This window comes from Salmo trutta, chromosome 10, assembly GCF_901001165.1.
Source record: "Salmo trutta chromosome 10, fSalTru1.1, whole genome shotgun sequence".
In the NCBI taxonomy this organism is placed as follows: Eukaryota; Metazoa; Chordata; class Actinopteri; order Salmoniformes; family Salmonidae; genus Salmo; species Salmo trutta.
In genome coordinates, this window is record NC_042966.1 from 32,845,921 (window position 1) to 32,862,859 (window position 16,939).

At 41.7% G+C, this 16,939-nt stretch overlaps 1 protein-coding gene across 1 annotated transcript in view; it reads left to right on the plus strand.

The window, feature by feature from the left end:
• Positions 1 to 16,939, plus strand: part of LOC115200880 (nascent polypeptide-associated complex subunit alpha, muscle-specific form-like) — a 71,289-nt gene that overhangs the window by 18,405 nt on the left and 35,945 nt on the right. The window contains exons 2-4 of the mRNA XM_029763995.1: positions 10,808 to 10,873; positions 12,551 to 12,630; positions 16,662 to 16,794. Of these exons, the coding sequence (XP_029619855.1) occupies positions 10,808 to 10,873; positions 12,551 to 12,630; positions 16,662 to 16,794 (279 nt within the window). The remainder of the gene's footprint in view (positions 1 to 10,807; positions 10,874 to 12,550; positions 12,631 to 16,661; positions 16,795 to 16,939) is intronic.

Here is a 16,939-nt window from a genome sequence, read left to right on the forward strand (position 1 = left end):
TTGGAGAAATGTCCTCTGGTCTGATGAAACAATAATAGAACTGTTTGGCCATAATGACCATGGTTATGTTTGGAGGAAAAAGGGGGATGCTTGCAAGCCGAAGAACACCATCCCAACCGTGAAGCACGGGGGTGGCAGCGTCATGTTGTGGGGGTGCTTTGCTGCAGGAGGGACTGGTGCACTTCACAAAATAGATGGCATCATGAGGAAGGACAATTATGCGGATATATTGAAGGAACATCTCAAGACATCAGTCAGGAAGTTAAAGCTTGTTCGCAAATGGGTCTTCCAAATGTATAGTGACACCAAGCATACTTCCAAAGTTGTGGCAAAATGGCTTAACCTGTCTGGGATAGGGGCAGTATTTTCACGGCCGGATAAAAAACGTACCCGATTTAATCTGGTTACTACTCTTGCCCAGAAACTAGAATATGCATATAATTATTAGATATGGATAGAAAACACTAAAGTTTCTAAAACTGTTTGAATGGTGTCTGTGTATAACATAACTCATATGGCAGGCAAAAACCTGAGAAGATTCCATGCAGGAAGTGGCCTGTCTGACAATTTGTAGTCCTTCTGTTGCATCTCTATCGAAATTACAGCATCTGTGCTGTTACGTGACACTTTCTAAGGCTTCCATTGGCTCTCTAAAGCCTTCAGAAAGCGGAATGATGTGTCTCCTGTCTCTGGGCAAAGTACAGCAGCAGAGTTTGTAAGTGGTCTGCCTGGGGACAGTGAGACTGGAGATGCGCGTTCATGAGACATCGCCATTTTTTTTTATTTTCCTCTTTGAATGAATACAACGTTGTCCGGTTGGAATATTATCGCTATTTTATGAGAAAAATAGCATAAAAATTGATAGGACTGCATGAAAACAGTTAAGCTTCTTTCTACTATGAGGAACCAGCTGCAGCATGACTGTCTGTAGTTACCATGCAGCTACACTGAGTTCACCACTCAATCTCCATTCACCTCCTTCTACCTATATCTCTAACCAATCAGGGCTGAGGATGAAGAGATTTGGAGTGACACCCTCTCCCCTCCCAGAAGCACTTAACTACTGAAATACCCTTTTAGTACAGCTCTGGGTAGTAATTCCCCTTAGGTACAGCTCTAAGATCAGTTTAACATCCCCAAATCTTAATTTATTTTGGCTAGGGGGCAGTATTTTGATGTCCGGATGAAAAATGTGCCCAAAGTAAACTGCCTGTTACTCAGGCCCAGAAGCTAGGATATGCATATAATCGGTAGATTTGGATACAAAACACTGTTAAAATTATGTCTGAGTATAACAGAACCTATTTGGCAGGCGAAACCCAGAGGGCAAACCATCCAGGAATGTTTTTTTTGTTGTTGAGGTGACAGTGTTTTCTATGTGGATCTAGATTTCTAAGGCACTTGCATACAGTTCCTATCGCTTCCACTGGTTGTCAACAGTCTTTAGAAATTGGTTTATGTTTTTCTTTAGAGAAATTAAGAAGTATGGCAGTTCAGAACGAGGGTCCAGCCGAGTGGACTATACTGTTTTGATGTGCGCTTCATGTTGTTTTTATCTGGTATTGAACACCGTTTATTCCGTCTTACATTGTATCGATTATTTACGTTAAAATACCTAAAGTTGTATTAGGAAAGTTGTTTCAAATGTTTGGACAGCATTTACAGGTAACTATTTTGTAGTCATGCTGGGCGAGTTGGAACCAGTGTTTTTCTGAATCAAACGCGCCAAATAAATGGACATTTTGGAGATATAACGATGGAATTAATCGAACAAAAAGGACCATTTGTGATATTTATGGGACATATTGGAGTGCCAACAGGAGAAGTTCTTCAAAGGTAAGGCATGAATTAAATCGTTATTTCTGACTTTGTGTCACGCCTGGCGGGTTGAAATCCGATTTTCATGTGTTGGTATGCTGGGCGCTGTCCTAAGATAATCGCATGGTTTGCTTTTGCCGTAAAGCCTTTTTGAAATCTGACACGGTGGCTAGATTAATGAGAAGTTAAGCTTTAATTTGGTGTGTTGCACTTGTGAATGTATGAAAGTTAAATATTTAATGTTTTTTGAATTTGCCGCTCTGCCATTTCACCGGATGTTGTCAAATAGATCCCGTTAACTTCTTTGGGCTCAACTCCCGTTAACTATTTAAGGGAAACCTAGAATCTGACCTTGGATGAGTGTCATGGGAGCAACTTTACCCTAATCTAAAAGACTGGACCTAGCTACTAAACTACTAATACAGAAAGTATAATACTGGTTAAGTGATTTTAAAATGGACAAGAAACCGGCTGTTATCAACTAGTTTGGGTATGAAGCCTAATGGAAGACATAGTGTTGATAAGACTAGGGTTCTGATCATTAGGCCTACAGTTAGATATTCATCAGATAAGTAGTGAAGGAAGAGGTTGTTTATCAGAGTAATTACGTACTTCAATTCAGTTTCATTGTGTTACTTCCTCTAAATTCAAACAGGAAGTGTTCTATAAATGGAATAACCTGAGTGACAAGACATCAGTCCAATAACAGACTAGTTTTGCAGTGAAGGAACCGTCCACTCATTCAAATGACAATCTGTGGCATCATCAATGCCTGCCAGGCAAATCCAATCCCCCAGCAAGCCCAGAAAACTACAGATAAAAACACATGGAGAAATCCACACTTCTATCATTGCGTGTGTGTGTGTGTGTGTGTGTGCGCGTGTGTGTGTGCGCGTGTGCGTGTGTGTGTGCGCGTGCGTGTGTGTGTGCGCGTGTGTGTGTGTGCGCGTGTGTGTGTGCGCGTGTGTGTGTGTGTGTGTGTGTGTGTGTGTGTGTGTGTGTGTGCGCGCGTGTGTTGTGACAAACTGAACTTTTTTCTTCATGTTTAAACTGCAAATCTACATTGTGCTTCCCGCAGAGAGACAATGGTATCATTTATGCTGCTGGTGCTCTTGTTTTTCCACGAAAGTGGTGCAGGTAGCTTGTTGTTGTCCAATCACAAGTCATCAAACCTGCACTAAGCTACAGTCAAAGCTAGAGTCTCTGTTTGTTTATTAGGAGATATCTAGGGTAATCAATGGAAGATGGAATTAAAATGACAGAACTAAAAGTTAAATGATATGGACAGGCTACAAGAAATCAAATTTTATTAGTCACATGCTCTGAATAAAACAGGTGTAGACCTTACTGTGAAGCGCTTACTTACAAGCCCTTAACCAACAATGCAGTTCAAGAAATAGAGTTAAGAAAATATTTGCTAAAAACACAAAAGGTAATTTGTACATATAGGTAGGGGTAAAGTGACCATGCTTAGATAATAAACAGTGAGTAGCAGCAGTGTAAAAGCAAAGTAATGTAAATAGCACGGGTTGTTATTTGATTAATTGTTCAGCAGTCTTATGGCTTGGGGGTAGTAGCTGTTAAGGAGCCTTTTGGACCTAGACTTGGTGTTCCGGTACCGCATGCCGTGCTGTAGCAGAGAGAACAATTTATGACTTAGGTGACTGGAGTCTTTAACCAGTTTGGGCCTTCCTCTGACATCGCCTAGTATATAGGTCTTGGTTGGCAGGAAGCTTGACCCCAGTGCTGTATTGGGCCGTACACACTACCCTCTGTAGCACCTTAGGGTCGGATGCCGAGCAGTTGACATACCAGGAGGTGATGCAACAGGTTAACTACTTCTTAATAATCTAAATTGACTTCTTATTTGCTGTAGGATAAGGGGAGAAAGCACACAGTTCAAATTGTGTGGTCTCAATTAGCATAGCTAACGTTATCTAGCTGGCTTAAGTAGCTTCTCTTTGATGCAGGTACTATGTAATCAGATGTGATAAATAACGAGCAATAAGTTAGTCTACCAGCACGAGTCGACTGGGGGGGAAGCATTCTCTTCCTCCTAACGTTACACCATTGTTAAAAAAAATAATAATTGCCCTCATGATTGTAAGTAAGCATTTCATTGTAAGGTCTACACCTGTTGTATTTGGCGCATGTGACTAATAACATTTGATCTTCACATCCCTGGTATGTATGTACAGTTGAAGTCAGAAGTTTACATAGCCAAATACATTTAAACTCAGTTGTTCACAATTCCTGACATTTAATCCTAGGAAACATTCCCTGTCTTTGGTCATTTAGGATCACCACTTCAATTTAAGAATGTGAAATGTCAGAATAATAGTAGTGATTTATTTCAACTTTTATTTCTTTCATCACATTCCCAGTGGGTCAGAAGTTTACATACACTCAATTAGTATTTGGTAGCATTGCCTTTAAATTGTTTAACTTGGGGTCAAACATTTTGGGTAGCATTCCACAAGCTTCCCACAATAAGTTGGATGAATTTTGTCCCATTCCTCCTGACAGAGCTGGTGTAACTGAGTCAGGTTTGTAGGCCTCCTTGCTTGCACACACTTTTTCAATTCTGCCAAACTATTTTTTTTTTTATAGGATTGAGGTCAGGGCTTTGTGATGGCCACTCCAATACCTTGACATTGTTGTCCTTAACCTCTCTGGGCTAGGTGGGACGTTAGCGTCCCACTCTATTCAAGAGCCAGTGGAATCGCGTGGCGCGAAATACAAATACCTCAAATGCTATAACTTCAATTTCTCAAACATATGACTATTTTACACCATTTGAAAGATAACTCTCGTTAATCCAACCACGTTGTCCGATTTCAAAAAGGCTTTACAGCGAAAGCAAAATATTAGATTGTCAGGAGAGTACCCAGCCAAAAATAATCACACAGCCATTTTCAAAGCAAGCATGTCACAAAAACCCAAACCACAGCTAAATGCAGCACTAACCTTTGATGATCTTCATCAGATGACACTCCTACGACATTATGTTATACAATACATGCATGTTTTGTTCAATCACGTTCATATTTATATAAAAAAACAGCTTTTTACATTAGCATGTGATGTTCAGAACTAGCATACCCACCGAAAACTTCCGGTGAATTTACTAAATGACTCATGATAAACGTTGACAAAATACATAATTATTTTAAGAATTATAGATACAGAACTCCTTTATGCAAGCGCTATGTCAGATTTTAAAATAGCTTTTCGGGCGAAAGCACATTTTGCAATATTCTGAGTACATAGCTCAGCCATAGCTCAGCCAGTCCTACAGTATAGCTTCTATGAGGAGCTCATATAACATTTAGTTAGACTAAGTGATCTTACACACACACAACCGCCTTTTGGGATGGTCTCAGTTGCAGACGCTCTTAAAGGAAAACTCCACCCAAAAATGATTTTGGTATTTGTTTCATTAGTCCATTGTTGATACAGTCCCCAAAATGTTTTGCATGTCAGCAATCCTGTTTTCAAGCTGTATGACTTTCAAAATGCAGCTGGTATGATGTATTCTGCATCATATTGGTTGTGTTTTTGAAAGTTCTATATCTTGACAACTTGAGCACTGACATGCAAAACATGTTGGGACTATATCAACAATGGACTAATGAAACCAATACCAAAATAGGTTTTGGGTGGAAATTTTCTGTCATTTGCACGATACTACATGTAGAGTCGGTTTACACTGAGTGTGACAGCAGTCTGACGTCCACCAGCGGGGTGGTCCCTAAAACACATTGCGCCGAATGAATGGCAGATTACCATTTGGGGTGTGTGTGGTCCGTTACGAAACAACACTGGAGACGGGGCACAACGCCAATGGAAATGGAAGGTTCCAGTGTTTTGTTTTTTTTATTGGAAAAAAATGTAATGGCGGGGCAACTTTCTTTGTTATACTCTGATATTACATTACATTTAAGTCATTTAGCAGACGCTCTTATCCAGAGCGACTTACACATTGGTGCATTCACCTTATGATATCCAGTGGAACAACCACTTTACAATAGTGCATCTAAATCTTAAGGGGGGGGGGTTAGAAGGATTACTTTATCCTATCCCAGGTATTCCTTAAAGAGGTGGGGTTTCAGGTGTCTCCGGAAGGTGGTGATTGACTCCGCTGTCCTGGCGTCGTGAGGGAGCTTGTTCCACCATTGGGGTGCCAGAGCAGCGAACAGTTTGGACTGGGCTGAGCGGGAACCGTGCTTCCTCAGAGGTAGGGGGGCCAGCAGGCCAGAGGTGGATGAACGCAGTGCCCTTGTTTGGGTGTAGGGCCTGATCAGAGCCTGAAGGTATGGAGGTGCCGTTCCACTCACAGCTCCGTAGGCAAGCACCATGGTCTTGTAGCGGATGCGAGCTTCAACTGGAAGCCAGTGGAGAGAGCGGAGGAGCGGGGTGACGTGAGAGAACTTGGGAAGGTTGAACACCAGACGGGCTGCGGTGTTCTGGATGAGTTGTAGGGGTTTAATGGCACAGGCAGGGAGCCCAGCCAACAGCGAGTTGCAGTAATCCAGACGGGAGATGACAAGTGCCTGGATTAGGACCTGCGTCGCTTCCTGTGTGAGGCAGGGTCGTACTCTGCGAATGTTGTAGAGCATGAACCTACAAAATCGGGTCACCGCCTTGATGTTAGTGGAGAACGACAGGGTGTTGTCCAGGATCACGCCAAGGTTCTTAGCACTCTGGGAGGAGGACACAAGGGAGTTGTCAACCGTGATGGCGAGATCATGGAACGGGCAGTCCTTCCCCGGGAGGAAGAGCAGCTCCGTCTTGCCGAGGTTCAGCTTGAGGTGGTGATCCGTCATCCACACTGATATGTCTGCCAGACATGCAGAGATGCGATTCGCCACCTGGTTATCAGAAGGGGGAAAGGAGAAGATTAATTGTGTGTCGTCTGCATAGCAATGATAGGAGAGACCATGTGAGGATATGACCGAGCCAAGTGACTTGGTGTATAGCGAGAATAGGAGAGGGCCTAGAACAGAGCCCTGGGGGACACCAGTGGTGAGAGCGCGTGGTGCGGAGACAGATTCTCGCCACGCCACCTGGTAGGAGCGACCTGTCAGGTAGGACGCAATCCAAGCGTGGGCCGCGCCGGAGATGCCCAACTCGGAGAGGGTGGAGAGGAGGATCTGATGGTTCACAGTATCAAAGGCAGCAGATAGGTCTAGAAGGATGAGAGCAGAGGAGAGAGAGTTAGCTTTAGCAGTGCGGAGAGCCTCCATGACACAGAGAAGAGCAGTCTCAGTTGAATGCCCAGTCTTGAAACCTGACTAATTAGGATCAAGAAGGTCATTCTGAGAGAGATAGCAGGAGAGCTGGCCAAGGACGGCACGTTCAAGAGTTTTGGAGAGAAAAGAAAGGATACTGGTCTGTACCCAATTGTCATACTTGAGTAAAAGTAAAGATGTACCTTTTTAATAGAAAACGACTCAAGTAAAAGTGAATGTCACACAGTAAAATACTACTTGAGTAAAAGTTTTTGGTTTGAAATATATTAAGTATCAAAAGTGAATTTTAATTGCTAAAATATACTTAAGTAAAAGTACAAATCATTTCAAATTCCTTATATTAAGCAAACCAGTTGGTGCCATTTTCTTGTATTTTTAAATTTACGGAAAGCCAGGGGCACACTCCAACAATCAGACATCATTTACAAACAATGCATTTGTGTTTAGTGAGCCGCCAGATTCGCTTGATAATTGTGTGAATCGGACCATTTTCCTGTCCTGCTAAGCATTCAAAATGTAACGAGTACTAGGGGCTATAGCTGTATTTGACCACTTCTTTATGAAACATTTTTCCTCTCGTTTTGTTCTGAAGGAGGGGGTTGTAATTGGGGCAATGGGAGAGAGGCAGGGTTTTAAGTGATGGCTAGGCTAAGTCCTGTTCACTAACCCAGAAACCAAAGAACTCTGCTCCTAGCTGGATTGATTGGCTAGATTTGACCACTTCTCTTATTTATTTAGGCTACCAGTTTCTTTTTTCACATTATGTTCTGGAGGAGGAAGGGGTTGGAATGGGGGGTTTAAACTAATGACGCTGATTACTGGTTGAAGAGAATTGGGTTGGTGACTTGGATCGTCGGTTTGTTCTGCTTGTAGAAACTTTAAGTAGGAGTATTTTAAAATGGATTAACATGTTGTGTTAGAGTTTGTCCTGACACAGTATTTTCCGGGAAAGTAACTTGTGCAAAGTGTTTAGGAAGTGTGACTTGGGCTATGTAAATAAGCAAATGACAACATTTTGATTTTAGTAAAGTGGACTACTAAAACTGTACTACTTACAACATTGACATAGCCCATGTAGCTACTCTGTCCTTGATTTTGCCATTGTACCTAAACAACAACGGTATCCTGCGTTTACGGGTTTTGAAACTAGTGAGGTTGTGTGGTTGGGGACAAACTACTGTCAAGTGGAGGGACATTGCCTCTGACCTCTTTACTGGATCAATGGGATTAACCATGTAGTTTAGGATGTAATGACCTGTTCATGGCTGCTTGGATACTTATCATATTATGTTTTGTAGTGAATGGTGCTCAGGATCAATGGGATTAACCATGTAGTTTAGGATGTAATGACCTGTTCATGGCTGCTTGGATACTTATCATGTTATGTTTTGTAGTGAATGGTGCTCAGCCAAGTGAGACGAGTGAAGGAACTCCAGCTGTGGCTTTGGCGGTTCAGAAGAGGATCTTGTGTTCAGTATCTAGCCTAGCCTGCTAATTGTGTGTCTGTCAGGGCTGGCACAATAATTGTGTAACCGACAATTATGGATAAGAACCTTGAACAATATTTATTTTTTGTCATAATCGTTAATATATAAATTTTAGGGGGTAACAGTTTTAGTTATCCCAGTACATGTTTTTAATTTTTACATGAGGAGGGTAGGCTAAGAGAACGGCACGATCAGGAGGAAAAGCTTAATTTTCTAAAGTTCCATGCATTCAAAACCATTCGTTTTTGAGACCAAAGCTGTGTTGTATTCATTAGGCTAAGTATGTCGTAGCAAATTTTTTGAAGATTCATTGCAAGCTCCAAAAAAAAATCACCAAAAATGTCAGTTATGACAATCGTTTCCCAAAATTACACACTTGTCACAGCCCGTGTGTGTGTGTGTGTGTGTGTGTGTGTGTGTGTGTGTGTGTGTGTGTGTGTGGCAGCTTCATTAAATAGTACCCACAAAACACCAGTCTCAACGTCAACAGTGAAGAGGCAGGGTTTTAAGTGATGGCTAGGCTAAGTGTCCTTTTGCCCGTCTTAATCTTTTCTTTTTATTGGTCAGTCTGAGATGGCTTTTTCTTTGCAACTCTGCCTAGAAGTCCAGCATCCCGGAGTCGCCTCTTCACTGTTGACATTGAGACTGGTGTTTTGCGGGTACTATTTAATGAAGCTGCCAGTTGAGGACTTGTGAGGCGTCTGTTTCTCAAACTAGACACTAATGTACTTGTCCTCTTGCTCAGTTGTGCACCAGGGCCTCCCACTCTATTCTGGTTAGAGCCAGTTTGCGCTGTTCTGTGAAGGGAGTTGTACGCTGCGTTGTACGAGATCTTCAGTTTCTTGGCAATTTCTCGCATGGAATAGCCTTAATTTCTCAGAACAAGAATAGACTGAGTTTCAGAAGAAAGTTCTTTGTTGCTGGCCATCATGAGCCTGTAATCAAACCCACAAATGCTGATACTCCAGATACTCAACTAGTCTAAAGAAGGCCAGTTTTATTGCTTCTTTAATCAGTACGACAGTTTTCAGCTGTGCTAACATAATTGCAAAAGGGTTTTCGGATGCTCAATTAGCCTTTTTAAAATTATAAACTTGGATTAGCTAACACAACGTGCCATTGGAACACAGGAGGGATGGTTGCTGATAATGGGTCTCTGTACGCCTATATAGATATTCCATAAAAAAATCAGCCGTTTCCAACTACAATAGTCATTAACAATGCCTACACTGTATTTCTGATAAATTTTATGTTATTTTAATGGACCAAAAATGTAGCTTTTCCTTCAAAAACAAGGACATTTCTAAGTGACCCCAAACTTTTGAACGGTAGTGTATGTGCATTCCGCTAATGTTAAAGTTTTTTTTTTAGGAAATTTGATGAGGGGGGGCAAAGAGATAGATATGATAAAGATAAAATGGGAAGTCAGTGTGGTTGTGGAGAATTAGGTTAGCTAGGCCTATGTAGGAAGGATTGGTGGTTGATCACTGAGAATGTCAAAGATTCCCAGTAATTGACATTTTGGAGAAAAGCTACATTTTTTTTAATGACCCTTCAAATCCGAAATAATATTTTTGTTACATTTTGTTAGCTCAGCTGGTTAGCTAGCGCTGTCTCATTGACCACGAAACGTTGCTAATGCTAGCTAGCCACTTAATATAAAATATTTTCTCAAAATGTATGTTAGTTAATTAAGTTAACAATGTTATGAATATGACTCCCATCTGCTGTCGACATCAGGATACAATTTGAGAGCACTAGTTGGCTCCAAAACGTGGTTATATAGCTTTGACTGCATGCTGTCAGGGAATTCGGAGCCATTCAGAGGCTAGCTACACCAGCTTCCTGTAAAGCAATTGTAATGCCAGTCCACCACAACATGCCCAAGAGTATCCTGATTAGCAAGGGGTAGTCTGTTTTAATTTCATTGTGTATTAGAAACACAGTTTGGGATCATTGTGAGGGGAATTCGCCAGTGGTTGAATGGGGAATTGGGCTTCCCAGGAAAATATTGTCTGCGGTTGCAACAGTAACCAAGCGGGGCGGGGCTTAGCAAAGGGTCAATTGTGCCACTTGGCAGAAGACTAGGGCCTATGTACGTACATTTCCAGTGAATGCAACGGGATGCATAGGCTTACATCTTCAGAGAAACTATAGGCTACGTGTTTTTGGGCCTCCAATGGATCCAAATTCCACAACACTTCTGGAATGTTCTGTTTATTCATGGAATGTATTGTTCTGTTTCCACAGGTTTTGAGAGCATTCTAGAAGGGTTGTTTGGGTCGAGGTTGGTGGAGGACCTAACGTTATTTAAAGGTGAGTCCGTATGTTGCACTGACTGACACACAAACCAACATACGCTAATTAAAACCTAAATGATGTCCATCCCATTCATAACCACAAATCATTGTTCTAAGACTCCTGAACTGAAGCCTGCGTTGATTTAGTTAATTCCAGAGTCAAACATATCAAGAGGTGCAGGGATTAGTATTCCAGTAGGCCTATTTGCCGCCTCCCCCTTTTGCCAAGCCCCTCCCACCTTACATATGAAGTTGGGAGTTTGGAGCCGATGTAAAAGCCTGTACAGTTCTTTTAGGCATTATTTGGGGGTTTTGACAACTTCTTTTTGAGAGCTGTAAACGACTAAACGGGACTACAATACAATTTGTTTTGGTTCTAAGGAAAAGTACAATAGGATCCATACCAAGAAAATGATGGAAGTCAGTGGGGTTACAATAAAAACATTGTGAGTTCAGCTAAAACTAGAACCCTCAGGGCTCCATTCAATTTGCCATAATCACACCGGCAGCCCAATCCAGATTTTCATTCTGACCAGTCAGATCAGCTCTTTTGGGGAAAATATCAGAATTGGGCTGCTTGTGTGAACGCAGCCTTTTTGTCTAAGAGCCAGAAACCTCATAGTAATGCAAGAATGCATTCTTGTGCTCAACAAACCATACAACTCAAACATGCTCTCTCTTCTGACAATGTTACCAATTTGAATTAAATACTAGGACCTGTTTTTAATTTCTATACTTGATGAATACTGGAGTTCATTTATAAAAATAAAAAAAGACATGGAAAAAAATATACTGGACTTTATGTTACTGTAACACATTGCTTATAGAATATAGAATACAATATGAACTTAGGAGAGGGGTTAACAATGAACTGGCCATGAAAGCCTATTCCATCAGACATTGTTCATTTAGATGATTTAATAGGCACTGTAGACCTAGTTCAACAGTGAATCAATATGAAACTGCCCAACGCCTCTGACTAGGTATATTATTAAGGTATGCTCTTTGCTGAAGGTTAGTAGGACTCAAAGCAAATGGATTTCCATGGCAACTGACAAACCAGGCACCAATTCGTGGTCACTGACACCATTTGGAAACTTTCTTTGTGTTGGTCTGAGATGAACTCTTTGTCTGTTCATGTTTAGTTTTACTAAATTCACCCTCCACATGACTCTTACATGAATCCCCAAGGGGTGCATGTTTAGTTTTTTGCCTTAACACTGCACAGCTGATTTCAAATGATCCAAGCTTGGTGATTAGTTGATTGTGAATCCACTGTGTAGTGCTAGGGCAATAACCAAAACATGCACCCCTTGGGGTCCTGAGGACAGAGTTAGGGAAACCCTGCTCTAATCTCATTTTAGGTATTCATGTAAGTAACCAAACAATCCGTTATGAATGTAGTGGATAATATAGGCTATACTTTTCCTGTAACTTTAGAAATCACATTCACTGGAAAGTACTTAAAAAAAATTAAAAAAAGACCAATCAGTTGTCGATGTCTACTCATGTTTTGTCTTTCTACAATAAGTGGTTGACTCTGACATCTGTGATCCTTAAGTCTAGGGGACTGTCAGTGTATCCAAGATTTCTAGAGGTTTTATTTTGATGCCTTGTTCTTCACCACCATCTTAGATGTATTTTGTCATACTATACCCTGTCCTTTCTAAAATGTCTCTTCTCGTGGATCCAGACGGTGAGCCTGAAGGCGTTACAGACTGGTCATTTGACAAGAACTGCCTGTTCTGCTGCTTAAGACGAGACAAAGTCAAGGTAACGACTTTTCTTTTCACGTCTTTCTCTTGCTCTATTGTCTTCTTCTGTTCCACCCCTAGATGAGTATCCCTGCTGTATTATCACACTACAGAAGCAGCAGCAACATTGTCCTTTAGAAGCACCTTGTTTTTGATTGAATGATTGGAAATTGAATACTTCAACAGTCTCTCTCGCTACTGTTGTACATGTACCTATCTGCTGTGAAGTGGTAATATTTTCAAAGACCGTAGGCTACAAAGAAGGCACATTGAGAAGTGAATGTGGAACCGCTAGGCTGTATGAATAGGTGTTATTCTGAAAGAGACCTAGAGGAAGTAACTAGCCTCATTTATTCTGAAAGAGAAAGCTTCAGAGCTTGAGGAACTACACTTATGAACTGTTAGTATTCTGAAACATGGAACTGACTGAGGCCAGATTTGAATTTGAAGGCCATACAGACTGTATAGACTCTAATGGAGGCGGATTGGAGGGGAGTTGCTCAAACTTCACCCATCAACTGGACCTTAGCCTATAGAGAAGCAGCGCTGTGTCCATTAAAGCAGATCTGCACTTGAAGAGAAATAAAAAAAAAACTGCTCATCCTCCCATTCCACCTGCCTACTGTACTGATCTAGGACAGTGGTTCCCAAACATTATTTTGGAACTCAGTCCAGCCTTCAGCTAAACTCTTGAAAGTTGTAATAGTAGAATGCACAAGGTGCCATTTTTTTGTAATTGAGTAGTGCATTATCAGTTTTCCTCAGTAATTGCAAACCTCAGAGCTGTTTATAATTTGTCAGAAATGTCCAGATCAACTAGTCCATGTCAGCTATCATTTTTTTAGCTAGGTTTTTTTAGCTAGGTTTTTTTTTTTTTTGCCTATACATTTAGTTTTAATGTTTGAATCACTCAAATATCACTCGCATACACATTAGATGTGGCGTAATCTATAGAATTGCATGAACATTTGCTTTAAAATTAAAAATGATCTTCACCCCATGACAAAATGTATAGAATTGCATGAAAATGCCAGCAAGAGGTGTATGTGAAGCATTTGTCATGAACAGTGCTTCTGCCCATAGAAATAGATGTGACCCACGGGATGTTCCCCAATGCTGGATCGGGGGCCCGAGTGAAAAAGTTTGGGACCCGCTGATCTAGGAAAACACCAAACATTGCCCCTAACAGATCCAGGCCAGGGTCAAATATTGTTATCTCCCTAATGGATAAAGCCCCCATGCAGTCTTTTGTAATCACCACTGTCTAATAAACATATTTTCATTAAAAACAGTGATTTATCATTTATTTCCCTGTGCCTCCTTTGGCCCTTGAAATGCTCAGTCTAATCGTGTGGGCGCTAGGAAACAAATGTGAAGATATTTACATGCACAGCCCTGATAGGGGATGGGCTCTAGACCATCCTTACCTAGATGAACAGTCTTTGGACTATTATAATCAGATAACATTGTGATGTGGACCATAAATTCCATCCCACCTGAACAGGCTGAAATTCTAGGATTTTTTTTCAAAAAGCTCTTACACGAAGGGCCTATCATAATTTCTGCAATTTCAGAGTTTTATTTGTACAAAAAAACCCTGAGGAAATCATGTGTTTAACGGCACTGCGCCTTTACCCCCAACTAGGGTTGCACATTTTGGGGAATATTCAGAGGTGAAAACTTTCTATGGGAATTAACAGAAATCTATGCAAATGAATATTAATACCATTTAAAAGTAACGTTTTTTGCATTGGATATATTTACCATATCATATGGAGACAAACATAACATTTGTACCTTATCATTAATAGACATAATTGCAAATTGATTAAATCCTTCCAATCGGGGGAAAAAAATAAATAAAAAATGGTTATGAATTGAACTTTAATTAAATGACTTGACTCTTCACATGGGATGATTTCACTGAACAACAAAAGAAAGGGAATATTGAATGATCCATTGCATCTCCCAAAAACGTTTTCAACATACATCTGTAAAATTATAGTCTAGAAACTAAGGCTTTGGTTGTCTTCCTCTCAGGCTTCCATGTCTTCTCCCTGGACCTCCTCAATGTCCACCTCTTGAACATCAGACTCTGAGGCCTCAACTTCACTGTCTCTTTCCAACCTTGTTGAGGATGGCTCGTTGTCAGGCTCAAAAAGCCTCAAATTTGCCCGGATGGCCACACATTTTTCACCCCTTGTATTGGTCAGTCTGTTGCGTGCTTTGGTGTGTGTGTTCCCATACAAGGACCAGTTGCGCTCTGAGGCGGCTGATGTTGGTGGGATTTGGAGGCAACAGGGGAAAGACCCTCAGATCCACAAAGTCCCTTCCACCAGGTGGCTGATGAGATATGTTAGTACGACTGCAAAGAACCTTGCCCTCATCCAGGCCAAGGTGGCGAGACACGATAGTGATAACACCATAGGCCTTGTTGATCTCTGCACCCGACAGGATGCTCTTGCCAGCATACTTGGGGTCCAACATGTACGCTGCGGCGTGAATGGGCTTTAGGCAGAAGTCTTCACGCTTTTTGATGCATTTCAGAAATGCAGTTTCCTCTGCTTGGAGCAACAGTGAAGTGGGCAGGGCAGTATGGATTTCTTCTCTTACATCTGCAAGCAGAGTCTGTACATCAGACAGGATGGCATTGTCTCCCTCAATCCGTGCAATGTCTACTGCTATAGTTTTCAGGAGTTTCAGGCTGCTTACCACTCTCTCCCAAAATGCATCATCCAGGAGGATCCTCTTGATGGGGCTGTCCATATCGGCAGACTGTGATATGGCTATTTCTTGGAGAGACTCCTTCCCCTCCAGGAGACTGTCAAAGATAATGATAAAACCACTCCAAGGGTTGTTGCTGTGCAGCTTCAATGTGGTGCTCTTATTCTTCACTTTGCTTGGTGAGGTAGATTGCTGCTATAACTTGATGACCCTTCACATATCTACCCATTTTCCTTGGCTCTCTTGTAGAGTGTATCCATTGTTTTCAGTGCCATGATGTCCTTGAGGAGCAGATTCAATGCATGAGCATCACAGCCAATGGGTGTGATGTGAGGGTAGGACTCCTCCACTTTAGACCAAGCAGCCTTCATGTTCGCAGCATTCTGTCACCAGTGCAAATACCTTCTGTGGTCCAAGGTCATTGATGACTGCCTTCTGCCTTCAGCTCATCTGCAATGTAGAGACCGGTGTGTCTGTTGTCCCTTGTGTCTGTGCTCTTGTAGAATACTGGTTGAGGGGTGGAGATGATATAGTTAATTATTCCTTGCCCATGACCGTTCGACCACCAATCGGATGATTGCAATAGTCTGCTTTCTCTGATTTGCTTGACCTTCACTTGAACTCTGAACTCTGCATCCAGCAAATGAGTAGATAAAGCATGTCTGGTTGGAGGGGTGTATGCTGGGTGAAGAACATTCAGAAATCTCTTCCAATACACATTGCCTGTGAGCATCAGAGGCGACTCAGTTTCATACACAGCTCGAGCAAGACATTCATCAGCATTTCTCTGACTACGTTCCTCCATTGAGTCAAAAAACTTCTGATTCCAGGAGGACCATGAGCTGTTGCTATCGTTAAGGTGTCTGATTCATCATTTTCACCTCGAATAGAAGTATAGGGACTTTTGTCAGGTTGCTTGTTGTGAGCGCTGAGGGAACTTTATGCACTTGGCCAGATTATTCTGCATCTTTGTTGCATTCTTCACATATGATTTGGCACAAAATTTGCAAATGTATACAGCTATTCCTTCTACATTAGCTGCAGTGAAATGTCTCCACACATCAGATAGTGCCCATGGCATTTTCCTGTAAAGAGCAATAAGGCACCTTGGGGTTTGTGGTATATGGCCAATATACTATGGCTAAGGGCTATATCCAGACACTCTGTGTTGTCGTGCATAAGCGCACCCCTTAGCAGTGGTATATTGGCCATATACCACACCCCCTTGTGCCTTATTGCTTAAGTACGTGTCTACCATACGCCACAGCATGTCACTTCTGCTGCTAAGACGCTATTCCATTTGTTTCTGTTTCTCTCTTCTCCCAGGAGCACTTAGTTGGCCTGAGCAACCAGGGGTTGGAGAGTGGGGTTAAACCCTTGCTGGTCAAAGACCAGACCAAGATCAACAGACTTGAGAAACAAGCAGAGGAATTTTTTAATGCAGTCCTCTACAAAAAAGGTAGGTCTTTACTTATGAAGAACTAGATTTGTTACAGCAATTTCTGTAAGATTGTGTATTGACAGGAATATCTAACAGGACCATGTGTGTTCTTAGTTACATTTGAGAAACTGTTGCTATGGTTGAGATGGCTTTCGCTCACGGG